The sequence below is a fragment of the Phasianus colchicus genome, chromosome 1 (genome assembly GCF_987193195.1).
Source record: "Phasianus colchicus chromosome 1, bPhaCol1.hap1.1, whole genome shotgun sequence".
Taxonomy (NCBI): Eukaryota; Metazoa; Chordata; class Aves; order Galliformes; family Phasianidae; genus Phasianus; species Phasianus colchicus.
In genome coordinates this window covers 130053986-130067502 of record NC_143436.1, presented here as the reverse complement: position 1 = coordinate 130067502, position 13517 = coordinate 130053986, and the positions used below count along the sequence as shown (strand labels likewise).

General features: G+C 38.4%; 1 protein-coding gene across 1 annotated transcript in view; it reads right to left on the bottom strand.

Moving 5' to 3' along the window:
* Positions 1 to 832: 832 nt before the first annotated feature.
* Positions 833 to 13517, bottom strand: part of DHRSX (dehydrogenase/reductase X-linked) — a 162353-nt gene continuing 149668 nt past the window's right edge. The window contains exon 7 of the mRNA XM_031596141.2: positions 833 to 1312. Coding sequence (XP_031452001.2) covers positions 1115 to 1312 — 198 coding nt within the window. The 3' untranslated portion in view covers positions 833 to 1114. The remainder of the gene's footprint in view (positions 1313 to 13517) is intronic.

The window sequence follows — 13517 nt, the reverse complement described above, 5'->3', positions numbered from 1 at the left end:
AAAAAAAAAAAGGCAATTCTCTGTTAGGAATTCTTAGGAGAGAGATGCATAATTAAATGAAAAATATCCTGTCGCTTCTGTGTAAGTAATTCAAGTGGGTAAGCATGGACTATTTTTCAATACAGAAAAGAAACAACCTAAAGAGGACATGCTGAAAGTCTCAAACTCCAAAACCCTTAGCAACACAGATGAGGTGGACAGCACCGTTTGATGTCTTTTGCAAATCACCAACTTTAGTCCTGAAACTCATATAAACCAGGTTTAATACTAACCGAGGGAAATGACTCTTCATTTAACAATGGGTAAATGAGTGAACCTCCTTGCTAAAGAAAAGGCAAGAAACAAGTTTACATAGGCTCAGGAGAAATTGAGACAAGTAATCTATGCCCACTGCAGAGACAACAAGCTGAATGCACCCACTGCCACAATACATGCCATTATTTTGACATTTGATCCCTTCCTCATTCTTCAGGTTCTTATTTAAACCTCATCTGAAAACATTTAAATTCCACATCCTGTCTTAAGACCATATGATTTTACATATTGTTTTTTGTTCTCATTTTCACTTAAAACCACTGGATAAAATTTGACATATAAAACTAATGTTATGATAGAAACAATATAATTATAATGAATGCCAAATGTCTGAATTAGAATGAACTGACATTCGGTATAAAGAGTCTTAAAGATTAATGAAGCTTAAGGAAAGAAGCAGCAAGTTTTAAAACTGATTATGAAAGAGTAAACTGTATGTACAAAGGTGGCTTAAGTTCAAGATGCCATAGATACAGAGTGCTCACCAGGGAAAGTATTCTCTTCTCGAACAAAAAATGAAAACTCAACTCTGCACAAGGTTAAAGATTGTATTTTAATCACGGACTGAAACATCATGATTTACAAAACTGATGGTCAGATTTAAAACCAACCACGTACATCTTTCTGTGGGAATATTCCCCCTACACCCTAGCAGACTAGGGGTTTGAGTGAAGAACAGAGCTGTTCATGTTTGCCTTTGGGACTGAACAGTGATTTCCAGGATGATGACTGATGCTGCAAGAATTCACCTTAGATGCTTGCCAATGTATTTCATTTACTCAGCTGGAAGTGGCTTCTTCTAGGGAGCTCTGCTGGATTCATCAGAAATCCCAACCATCTTGCAGCTTTCTGTCCAGAGCCTTCTTTGCAGCTCCTCATCATATGCTATGTCAGCTGATTTTGTCCTTTTCTCATTGTAAAGGTAGCAGCCGCCAACTCCTTCCATCTCAGGTGATACTGCTGCATAGATGGTTGTAGAGGCTCCTTCTTCTGGAGTCTGCAGAACAAACATCAAAAAACAAATTCAGGAGAGGTACAATAAAAGACTTGTTATGCCATAGGCTCTTACCAGTGACAATTAGTTTTCTTTGTTTTTCAACATAACCTCAAGCTGGTAATGATGAGAATGCCATCTAGCAAACCAGTAGAGTACAGGTCCATTTTTGCCACAGTGCTATTTTGTTATAGCTTAAATCCACAGAACAGGTACAGGGAAACTCTAGTCCATTTTTTCAAGACCTAGTCAGATGCAGCGCACAAATTACTGAGTTTTCAGTTAGAGCTAATAAACCCAAAAGCAAACACAAATATTAAAATCCAAGTGCAATTACTCATTCTTTGCAAGAAAGAAAAGGCTTGTACTCTGCCTTAAGAAGATGAACGCTGTGCTATATGCACAATGTGTTCATTACAACAATATGATATGAGCAAAGTATGGTAGAAACCACAACAGCAATTTAAGCTTTGCCAGTTCAATCCAAGCAGGCAGGTAAACCAGAGAATTACATTTTACACAGAGCATAACTATCAGAGTTCTGCAGTGTCATAAAGTAAAATAGTGAAAGATTTATGATGTCTGATATAGCATGAGTATTAAATGAACATTACCAAACGAATAGCTGAGAGTGATAACTCCTTTTATCCCAAGGATATGTAAAACATTCCCTCCCATTTTGTGTTCAGAAGGATGATATAGCTTATCACTGAATTGATTTCAATGGCATTATTTTCCTTCAGTGGAGAACATATTTACAACACATTTGATATGTTTTGTTTTTATAAATCATACAATTATGATCAGTGTCTGCTAGATAATAAGGTATCATTTTACCATCCTTGCAATATCATTCTATGAGTCATTAATAGTACCAATGCTGTTTGCTGCTTTGTCTGCTGCACCTGACAGGATGTCTTTACGTGAAGAACTCACTTGATGAATGAGACAGAATTGAATAGGTTACTCAGTGACTAATTAAAAAAAAAAAAAAAAAAAAAAAAAAAAGATCATTTGAAGCTTTCTGTGACAAAGTTAAAAGGAAACAACCCATTTGTTTTCTCACTGCACACCAAATACAGCACAGTTTTTCAGTTATCATTAGTTTATACGATGCATCTGGCATTTGGCCTCATTTACAGTTAAATCAGAGCCATGCCAAACAACACAGTAAGGCAAGGTTGCCCAAAAGGAGACCTCCCTGGATGCCACTGGGGCACATCACTGTCAGCACCTCTGAAGAAAACAAGTTCCCTGCATGAGGAGAGGTACATCATTACCTAAAATGCGAATTGCTGAAGAAGAAACTAATTCTGTCGGGGCACTTCCATGTCCAGAGCCACACTTTGTTTCAATACACATGTCCCACAGGTTACATGCCAAGCCCCTGTCCAAAGGTGTTTAAGCTGAAGGAAAAACTACTGATGCCAATAGGCTGCTAAGAAATATTAAGCTGCCATACATTCCTTCAGTGGCCATATAACAGACAGTTTCGTTTCTACTATCAATTATCACACAAACAGAGCATCTCCCATTTCAAACACCATCTAATGAAATAAAATGATGAATCATTCTATGATTGTATGATCATCCATCCAGAGGACTATTCTCTCAGCAAAATATCAGTCATTATGTACAAAAACAGTATTTTAGGTCCAGGTGACTTCTGAAGTTTTTTTTTTTTTTTTAAGAAGACTGCTATACTGTGAAATACCATCTAGAGAAACTGAACATTTACAAAGTGCTTCTTTATCTCAGTTTAGTACTCTGTTGCTACTACTTCACTCTTCTTTATTATATGGAAAACAGTGCTATTCACCTCCAGCAGATTATTTAAACAACATAAAGTTATATGCATGCATACATCTTTTTAGGGTTAGGATGTCTCTAAAAAGTGGCTTCTGCTTGTTGACAAAAACATACAGTGGCTACTATCATAATCAGTTATGGTGAGATATAAAATATCTTAGTATTGTAAAAAAGAAGAGCAAAGGTGAATATAAGCATTCTCATTTTATTTCATTTATTCTAGATGACAGAACAAAACCCAAAGTTTGTAACGTTCTGCTGTGCTTTAATTAAAAATCCAGTGACACAGATAAACCATTACTTCATGCAATGGTTCACTGGACATTATGTTCCTGACTTCAGCAGCTCTCCAGCACAAACAAGTATAAATGTCAATGTCAGTGACTTGCAAATCTTAATGACAGCAGCTCATACCAAAATGCTTTAAAAAAATTGTGAATGTCTGTGGGCAGAATTTTGTGATTATGGTATTATAAGCAGAGCATCATCTGTATGCATCTTCCCATAGTGTCAGAAATACCATGTGCCCTTGCTAATTCAATGGAAAGGGTCTCACAGGTTATTCAAGACATATGAAGTTTTTAATTTTCTTTATATGTCAGGTAAGTTCCCCACCAAAAGGTTAAATAAAGATTACATATGGATTGAAAGTCCGTTGTCAGTTTTGTTCATGCAGTTGCAGTAGATATTTACCAAACTATTTTGTACTGCAAACTCTTTCTTATTCTTCAATATAAAGAAAATAGAAGTCTCAGATGATGCTGGATCCTCAGCACAAGAAAGACATAGAGCTGTTGTTTTGTGTCCAAAGGAGGGCCATGGAGATGATCAGAGGGCTGGAGCAGCATTCCTGTGAAGACTGGCTGACAGACTTGGGCTTGTTCAGCTTGGAGAAGAGAAAGCTCCAAGCAGACCTAATTGCAGCCTTCCAGTACTTAAAGGTATCTTATAAACACAACAGAGACCAACTTTTTACATGGAGAGATAGTGATAAGACAAGGGGGATCACTTTTATACTAAGAGAGGAAGACTTAGATTGGATATTAGTAGAAAATTTTTCACACATAGAATGGTGAGGCAGTGGCACAGGCTGTCCAGAGAAGCTGTGGTGCCCCATCCCTGGAGGCATTCAAGGCTGGGTTGGATGAGCAGCCTGAGCTGGCTGGGGATTCCCCTTCCAACCCAAGACATTTTATGATTCTATGGCATATCAAATGTGCTTACATGGACACTGCAAACAGTCTTATAAGCACAGTGATATCATCACCATCCATTAAGGTCAGCTTCTGTAAGTTTTCACAAGATTTAATTTGTTTTTTATCCTGTGCACCATATCCATTATGCTGAGTATGAGGTCCAGTGCAAACTTTCAATTTACAGGGTATACAGGTACTGTACTGGGAACCTTCTACCAGCTGTTGCGGACAGTAATTATCTAAACACTTAGGGGAAAATATACTACAATATATCAAGTAATTAGTGCATACTAATTTAAGTTAGAGAAAAACAATATTTCCAGTGCAAAGTGGAACAGAATTGCATATGTATGATTAATTAATTGTCTTATCCCATTTTTGGAGTGCTTAATTAATGATGAAAAATTTAACGTTAACTTACTTGAAGACCTCTCTGCTGTTTTGGCATCCTTTTTGTTTTAATAAAGGTAAAAAAGAAGCCCTGTGCCAGAAGTGCCCTGGCCATTTTGCTGGGTGGATGACCTATCTGTTTTCAGAGGCTGGAAGGGTAACTCCACACTACATCCACCTGCCTACGTACAGCCAAGATTCTTTTCCAAAGTGTTGGATCTACTGCACACCTACACGACAACAGCAACACACAGAGACACACAGGCACTTGCAGAGGTCCTGCCTTTTTATGGGTTCCTGAGAAACTCACGGGAAGAAAGAAATGCAGAACAACGTGCAGCTACTGGAGCATTTCATGAGTATCCAGACAGGGAGCAGGATTAGTTGTTCCAGCAGTGGAAGCACTACTCCCAGTTCCCAACTCTCTTAGGAACCTCATAGGTTTTATGTTATGTGATATCTCAATAAAAGATGAACTATAAAGCTCTTGAAAAGAAAATGGACACAAGCAAGAGACTAGAAACACATCTAAACTATGCTTAGGTACCTTCTAGAATAGAGAGCATCTGATGGAAGGCTAGAGAAATTGCCTGCTACTGGTTGAACACTATGACCTATAAAACCCAGGATGTTTGCTATGATGCCTTACACAGACAGGAAAGAGTTCCTATCTTTGTGACTATGAAGTATTACCAAAAGCTGTTGGCAGGCAAGCAGTGAGAACAAGTACCATTCCAATCACAGGGGATTCTCTGCAGTTTACCAGAATTAGAAAAAAAAGGAGTAACAAAATAATACATATTTCATATAGGATCAGTAACATTTTATTCATGAGTTGAATGGACTTAGGACAAGAGGGATTTCAATAAATTACACAATGCTTCTTCAGCCTTCAGTTACCAATTTGTGTTAAACTTTTTTTTTAATTGCTTTTTTGTTTTCAAATTATTAGTAGTACCCAAACAATTGCAATTAATATGTTTGTCACATTAAGTAGAACTGGTTTATGCTTAACATTTTTCTGATTGAATTCTGCATCTGCGATTCCTTTTGTTTGTTACAGTATTGATAAAGTTGATTATGTTCGTACCATTTTGCATTAAACTATTTTTAAGCAAAAATTTTTGGCACTGTTTATGCCTAAAGAAGATGCTGTTTTAAAGCAGCCTTGTTATGTCATTATTTTGTTCAAGTATTCATGAATGGTAAGAGTAAATGATCAACACAGAATAGGTCTTTTTTCAGTATCAAATGGAATATTTGGATATATACCAAAAAGATGTGGTTTTTTTGTTTGTTTTTGGTTTTTTTTTCTTAAAGACTTGCTAGTTAACAGATTTTTAAGTGGCACGTAATCTTGTCAATGCTAGATGCTAGTGCTCACAAAATGTGTTAGCTGACGATGGTCAGCTGTGTCATCACGAAATGTTGCATCCATTTCATTTGCCTACAACTGCACAACGGCTTAACTCTTTGGAAATCATGTGACTGCATCAGTTATATATGATGGCAATACATTATCCCAGTATTCATCCTGTTCTGCCCACATCTGGATTCATGGCTCAGAGTTCTGGGCAGACAGTACTACTACAAATCTCCAGGCTGCACAGTATTGCATTGGAAACCACATGAAATTTGACAGGAAACAAAGCTAACAAACTCCTATGATTCCTATGCAAAAATCCATCCACTTTTCCAGTAATAATTTTAGTGTCTACAAGCAACTTGCTACATGTCTTAAATGCAATGATGAATAATTTAAACGGACAACATTCGTGTACTTCAAATTATATTGACTGATAAGAGTTGTCCATATGACTGAAAAAGCAGGAGGAATACAGAACTTTGTATCAGAAGGGTAGGACTATTATTGTGGAATAGCTTCACCCACTGCTCCCTCATCCCAGTCAATCATTTGGTAGTATTTCACAGAATCAAAAAATCACAGAATGGCCAGGGTTGGAAGGGACCTCAAGGATCATGAATCTCCAACCCCCTGCCACATGCAGGGCCACCAACCTCCACATTCAGTACTAGACCAGGCTGCCCAGGGCCCCATCCAACCTGGCCTTGAACACCTCCAGGGACAGGGCATCCACAACCTCCCTGGGCAGCCTGTCCCAGCACCTCACCACTCTCTCTGTAAAGAACTTCCCCCTGACATCCAACCTAAATCTTCCCTCCCTCAACTTAAAACCATTTCCCTTTGTCCTGCTGTTATCTACCCTTTCAAAGAATTGATCCCCCTCCCCTCTGTAGGCTCCCTTTAGGTATTTGGTTCATATTTAATGACTTCAGGATGTTGCCATCATGAGAGATGGGAGATGAAAGGGTTGAGCAAAGAGAATGGAAAGCAGGAAGCAGCTGGCAAATTGAGTGACATTGCTGTTGCATTTTGAGGTAAAGGAATGAGGAGCCAAACAGTCAGATGTGCACCCAGAACTGTCTGGTATGCTGGCAAATGACATAATTCAGAGGTAAAACACGCTAAAACACCTTTATACACACATTTTGCACTACAGTAAAAATTGGTGGAAAATCCCCCAGCAGCAGTACTAAATAGGCTGGTGAGAAGACATTCACCCACACATCATAATGGTTGTGATACCTCATGTGCTCACATTGATTACATCATTCAGTTTTCAGTTAATATGGAAAATCTGTTCGTGAGCTGATGAGCAAAAGGGATGTTCAGTGCTTCTGCAGGGAACTTCAAGGTGTTTACTTTGTGGCCTCTCATTTCTAAATAGGTAAGCTCTCATCAGACCATTCCTGGCTCAGGTAACGAGAAGACATCTTTCTAGATAGCAACATGTTTCCAGGTTCCAGCTACGAAGACATAGCAAGCACTAAATAAGTCACTAAATAAGCCTGGATACTTGGGTATTTTTGTCAAGGTTCCTTTACTTTTTTCAAAGTTGCTCGTTCTGATAATATTTTTGCAATGTTGGTATTTTGCTGACTTGCCTCTGCACTGAAAAGCTGAACATACACCTCAGCAGATGGATCATCTGGGATCACGGAGCAGTACTACCAATACACATAGTGGGGATTATCAGCAGAAAGAAGAACATGAAATTACTGCTACTTAGTTTAGAAAAGTCATTTACTTACTTGCTGGCAGTTAATGGTGGGGTGAGATCCACTCATCCTTAATGCATCATTTGACTCTCAAGAATTAAGGCAAAGCACAACATGGAATAGTTAGAAAACATTCAAAAATGGAAAAGCTGGGATAGCGTTCTCATGAATATTAAGGCAAAAAAGAAAAAAACAAAACCAAAAACAAACAGTGAAAAACAAATTACTTCTGTTCCAGATAGCACTGATTACCAGGATCTGTGAATTAGCCAATCAATGCAAGAAGAGGTTACATAAGGATGCAAGACCGGGGTGTGAAATAACAAAAGTTGCTCTAATGGCACAGGGTATGGGCTAAGCACTCTCAACACTCCTCTTGTAACTTTGACAGTGTCTAAACCCCCTAAAGCAATAGCTGCTTTGGAAATTTAAGCTAAAACTAATCAGCTAAAACATGTCAGCTGAAACATGGAGTGCTGAAAACAAAGAGTAGAATGGAAACCATTACAAGGGTGCAAGGTGTGCTCAGCAATCTTTGGTAAGTAATGAGTAGCAGTTGGATGTAAGTCCTGATAAAACCTGTGGTGAGGATGAACAGTCAGATCTCCAGGAGGTCAATGCCACCAAAGGTCTGCAGCAGAGCTTTTGAGAGCTCTCTGCCGACACTAAATGTCCTGATTGCCATCTGTGTTCTGTCTCTCTTCCTATTCTTTCCTACATAGCTCACTATTATTCCATTTCTGTCTGATTTCTATCTTGATTATAGACCCAAAAGAGATAAAGATGTTTTATTGAATATATGGCTCTCCCTGGAGAGCCAGCCAGCATCATCAAATTAATTTCTCCCCAGTCCATAACTTGCAAATTCATGCCATAATAAAACTCTCTAGATTTCATCTTTAAAAAAGATAGCAACTACAAACAGAAATGGCAAGGGTAAAACGTAAAGCCTTTCTCCTGTCAGTGCTGTGGCTATATAGTAATGATTTTGAAACATGGATATTAATATATAAAAGAAGGTGAAACACTGATGAATTAAGAACACAAAGCAGTTTTCAAACAAACAAACAAAATAATCAAAATGCTGAAGGAAAGGAGCTTTTATAATATAAATAATTCATACCTTTTCTGGGAAAGAGAGAAGCTTTTCTCTGAGCACCCTAGTATGAGCTGCTATAAAGAAAAGAAGCAGAGATGCCTGGCAAATAGACACAAGAGTATCAAATTCTGAATCTCTCATTTTCTTCCTATTGAACCCTATTTTCCTGGAAAGATATTTCCAAAAAATCCAGATACACTGAGGGTCTCAGATGGCCCTCGTCTTCTTCACATCAGGCCCAAGGTAGGTGGCTGAGAGGCCTGGAGACAATGTAGTCCATGGAAGAAAGAAACCCTCTTGGTTGGACTGGGGTCACACTGCTGGGGTCAGCCTTTGGCTCAGCAGCCCAAGAAGCAGGCATGGATGCAGGCTTGAATGCTCGATTTCCAGTGAATCTTTTGATGGTGTCATCGGTGGAAGGTTTCACTTTGTTTTTGTGTCAGGGCAATGCTTTCCGAGAAATCTGCTTTGCTGGAAAATTGCCAAGCAGCTCTGCTCTCAAGCCCTGGGATGGCTCTTCTGTCAGACTCCAAGCACGAGCAAAGGTTTAATGAGGACAACGGCAGCTACAGCCCTGAGCCCGCCTCTTCCAATGCAGCTGCTTCAGACTGAGCAGGACCTCGTGTGTCACCTCAAGTAGCATCAGATGCTTATGCTATCAGGCAGCATAACAAAGCCCCTGTTGGCTGGCCAGCTTTCTGGGCCCTACTGAAAGAAATCTATACTGGCTGCAAATATCAGCTTCAACACTGAATTCACTTGCAGATGCCTAAATGAACAAAAGTAAATTTAGATGTCTTAATCTCAAATGGAATCTCTCTAACCTACAAGTGCAACATTGCCCCAGTGATTTGAGTGAGCGTTTTTTGATTTACACTTTGCGTTTTCTAAGCCACTGGAATGAAGAACTAGAAGAGCAATGTTTAATTTTAAGCAGTTTTCAAACCAGAAGCAACTTTACATAACTGCAGGGAGTTGAAAGGTCAAAGTCATTAATCATAACTGAATCCTTTGTTCATTTTGTCAAGTGCACTAAGGAAGCTTACTTCACCTGCATGTTGATTTCTAAGCTCACTTTGCAGCAGACAGCAAGGTCTTCAAAGTCAGAAATGAGACAGTGCCGAAGCCATTCAAGTTACATTACACTTGTTACTTTCCCGAGCTCAGTAATAGCAAGCAAAGTTTGACAAATAGGACCCTGTTGCCCCAGGCACTGTATGAGCATCCAGCAGAGACAGCCACTTGCTGGAAAGAAGTCAGGCAACAGCAGGAGGAAAAAGCCAGGAGACTTCACAAAATGCTGAAGATGCTTCTGGTAGCGTGGCACTCCATCTGGAAAGCAAGTGATGCCCAGGAATTACCTACTGATGAGGATACGCTTAAATCACTCTGAATTATCCTGGGTACATTTACATATTCTGACATTTTCTGCAGTATCTCTATGAATAGACAGCCAAAGTGATCTACTGGTCAGAACAAATCTTAATCTAGACTGGATACCGTTTCTGTGTTTACCACCAGTTCTATGGCCATAACTACAGTATCATGTGAGCAATTCAGTATAATCTTCATTCCTAGGTGCAGACTGATCTATCATTAAGTAAGAATGCTTAATTACAACTTAGTATTCATGCTAGGAAAAAAGCTAAGGAACCATCTTGTTATTTTTTACTAGCTATGCAAGACTTTCACTCTGCCGGGTTTTGAACTATTACTATCTGAGAAATATAAATTAGAATGTAAGGCTGCTCCTCCCTCCAATAACTCTCTTACAGAAGCAACCACTTTGTTAGGTAGTGGCCTCATTTAATAACATACAACCAATTTCTTTTAGTTGGAAACACAATTTAAATATGAATCAAGATGTAAATATATCAAAATTAAAGAGGAGTTACAACAACAAACAACCATGAAGGCTGTAGAGCTTTCATTCCCTAATGCGTTATTTCATACCAGCACATGGGTCATCTGCAGTTTGCTGAATTCTTACAAAACAGGCCAGTTTTTGGGGAACATAGAAAAGCACTCAAAAAAAAATGCTTATATTTGAAATGGCAGCTGCCTTTTTAATCAGATGTAGGCAGTGGAAGACACAGCTTCAGATGCTGAAGATGATGGTCCTGGGAGCGTATACTTTTGAACAACTTATTTTCTTACCCAAAGGCTAATGCAAAGTGTCTTGGCTTTTGCTGAAAACAAATCTTTTAAGCACAGGAATAGGCTCTCCATGGAGATGGTTGAGTTACCATCCTTGAATGTGTTTAAAAACCATTTGGATGTGGTGCTCAGGGACATGAGTTAGTGGAGGGTTGTTAGAGTTAGGGTAGTTTGGTTAGGTTAGATCTTTAAGGTCTTTTCCAACCTGAGCAATTCTATGATTCTATGATTCTATACATGGCTACTTCTGACATGTAGGCCCCCACCTTTACCTTAAATCTTTTACTTTCTGTTTAATTTTTGACACTCTGCCCTTCTATGAAAATGGAAGCTGACACTTTTATTACCAACTTTACATGTTTTTTTTTTTTTAATCAGGATTGCTATTTTTTTTTTTACTGCTTATGAGCACTCTGGACAGAAGTGGATGGAATACCTAAATCTTTAAAAGAACCACAACACAGAAATTCTTTACAAGCTATGATGAGATCAAAAAGCTTAAGACTGTACAGAGCACAGATGAAATGAGATAAACCCAAATTAAACAGACTAATGTCTGTTTCACAGGCTCTGGTCTCTAGAAGGGATACAGAATGGTCCTGTGCCCAGTGCAGTTATAGAAGCCTAATATTTCCCAGGGCTCCTGCTGACACTGAGGTTGTGGTGAGAAGGTGCAAATTCCTTCCTGGATAAGCACAATAGGGAATATTTCTCCAGATGTCCTGTCCTCACCGTGGATCACAGCCATCACTTCCTTTATGCTTTTACTGATTCTTAGTCTTTCTGTAGGTCTGATGTGAGATATTCCTGCAAGAGCCTGTTCTGGCTGAAGGAAAAGGTTTCAAGCAGATAATGCCATTTAGAATGCCATTTAGAATCACAGAATCACCAGGGTTGGAAAAGACCTCTAAGATCATCCAGTCCAACCGTCTACCTATCACCAATATTTCCCACGAAACCATGTCTCTCAATACAACATCTACATGTTTCTTGAAATGCTTTTTTTTTTTTTAGCACAGTCCATGCTCCAACTGGTCTGGGTTTCTGTTTTCAGAACAGTTAAGAGTGTTTACATGATAATTTTACAATACTTCCTAAACTAGGAAATAGAATAGAAAAGGAAGAAACCTAAACTGGAAGACAAACAAAGGTGGTGAGGAGGAAAGGGATTTTGTTCTGCAAACGAATGTTTCCTATAATTCCAGTTGCTGTCAACTTCAGCATTTAATCTGGAACAATAAACTGAAAAAATATAATCAAGAGAGTTATCTGTTACAAAGAGGGAAAACAGGAAGAGTTGACTTATCTTCTACAGAAATGTTAGAATATAAATAAGAAAGAGTGGCTCATATTTTCTTTCTGACACAAACAGTAAACAGAATCAGTAAATAATTACAGATTATACATCCTCTGTTCTGATGAAAAATATGTATGCAATAAGTTCAAGATATTCCTGTTTAAGTAATAAAATTCTTTAAAAAAATGACAGTTCTCTTCATTTTAATTGCACTCGTCTTTCACCTGATAGAACTTGTAAAATAAAGAATTACTCATCTCATAAACAACACTAGCATTTTCCATTTTCTATCAGAACAGAATGCATGAAATCACAGATATATTCTGAGGCCATACAATTATGGAGATGTCTACATAGCTCATCCTCCTTTTGGTTACCCAAGAGAAGTACTAAATTTAAAGGCGAAAACTGTATTCAGTTGCAAATCAGCATAACATAAAGCTTACTAACCCACCAGAATCAACCTGCTTTCAACAAACTAAAAAAGCAAACGCAAAGGAAGACTGAATTTGATTATTCAAATCAAGCCTCTTGGTGTGTGTGAGGCTGGAAGGTGGGTTTAAGCTCTGCAGCATAAGTGACTTTGTTTAAATCAGTCCACCCTGAGGCTCTTTATTATGCACTAAGGAACCTAGCAATGGTTAGAAATGTGAAGTGCCCCAAAAATGCATATAACTTCAGACATGCAAACAGTGCTATTGATTTCAGTGAGATTAGTCATGTTTCTAAAATTACGTCAAACCAGATTTGAGGCATCTCATCTTTTACCGTAGAGCTTATTATAAATGGATAAACCACGCAAATTCTCAGTTACCTAAGGTCTGAAATGGAATCAGAAAACTTCCATCTTGAACACAGTTCCTTGTGAGCTTGAATCCATCACATTTAATGGCTAAACAATCTGAAAGAAGGGAGAATTGTTTCTTGTATCGCAGAGGGAGATATTAGTATTGGGAGCCTTCGTATAAATTTACAAATTGGAAAAAAAAGAAAAAAAAAACAAAAGCAGTTCTTGCCAATGGAATAGATAGAGGGAAGCAAGGAAGTGGGATGTCCTGAAGGTTGCTTATTACCAACAAGTAGGAAGACTCAGACTTTTACTATCCACTAAGGTTGTTCATTGTAATATCCAGATTTATTTCTAAGATGTTTGGTAAATCATCATTAAGGTGGCACATG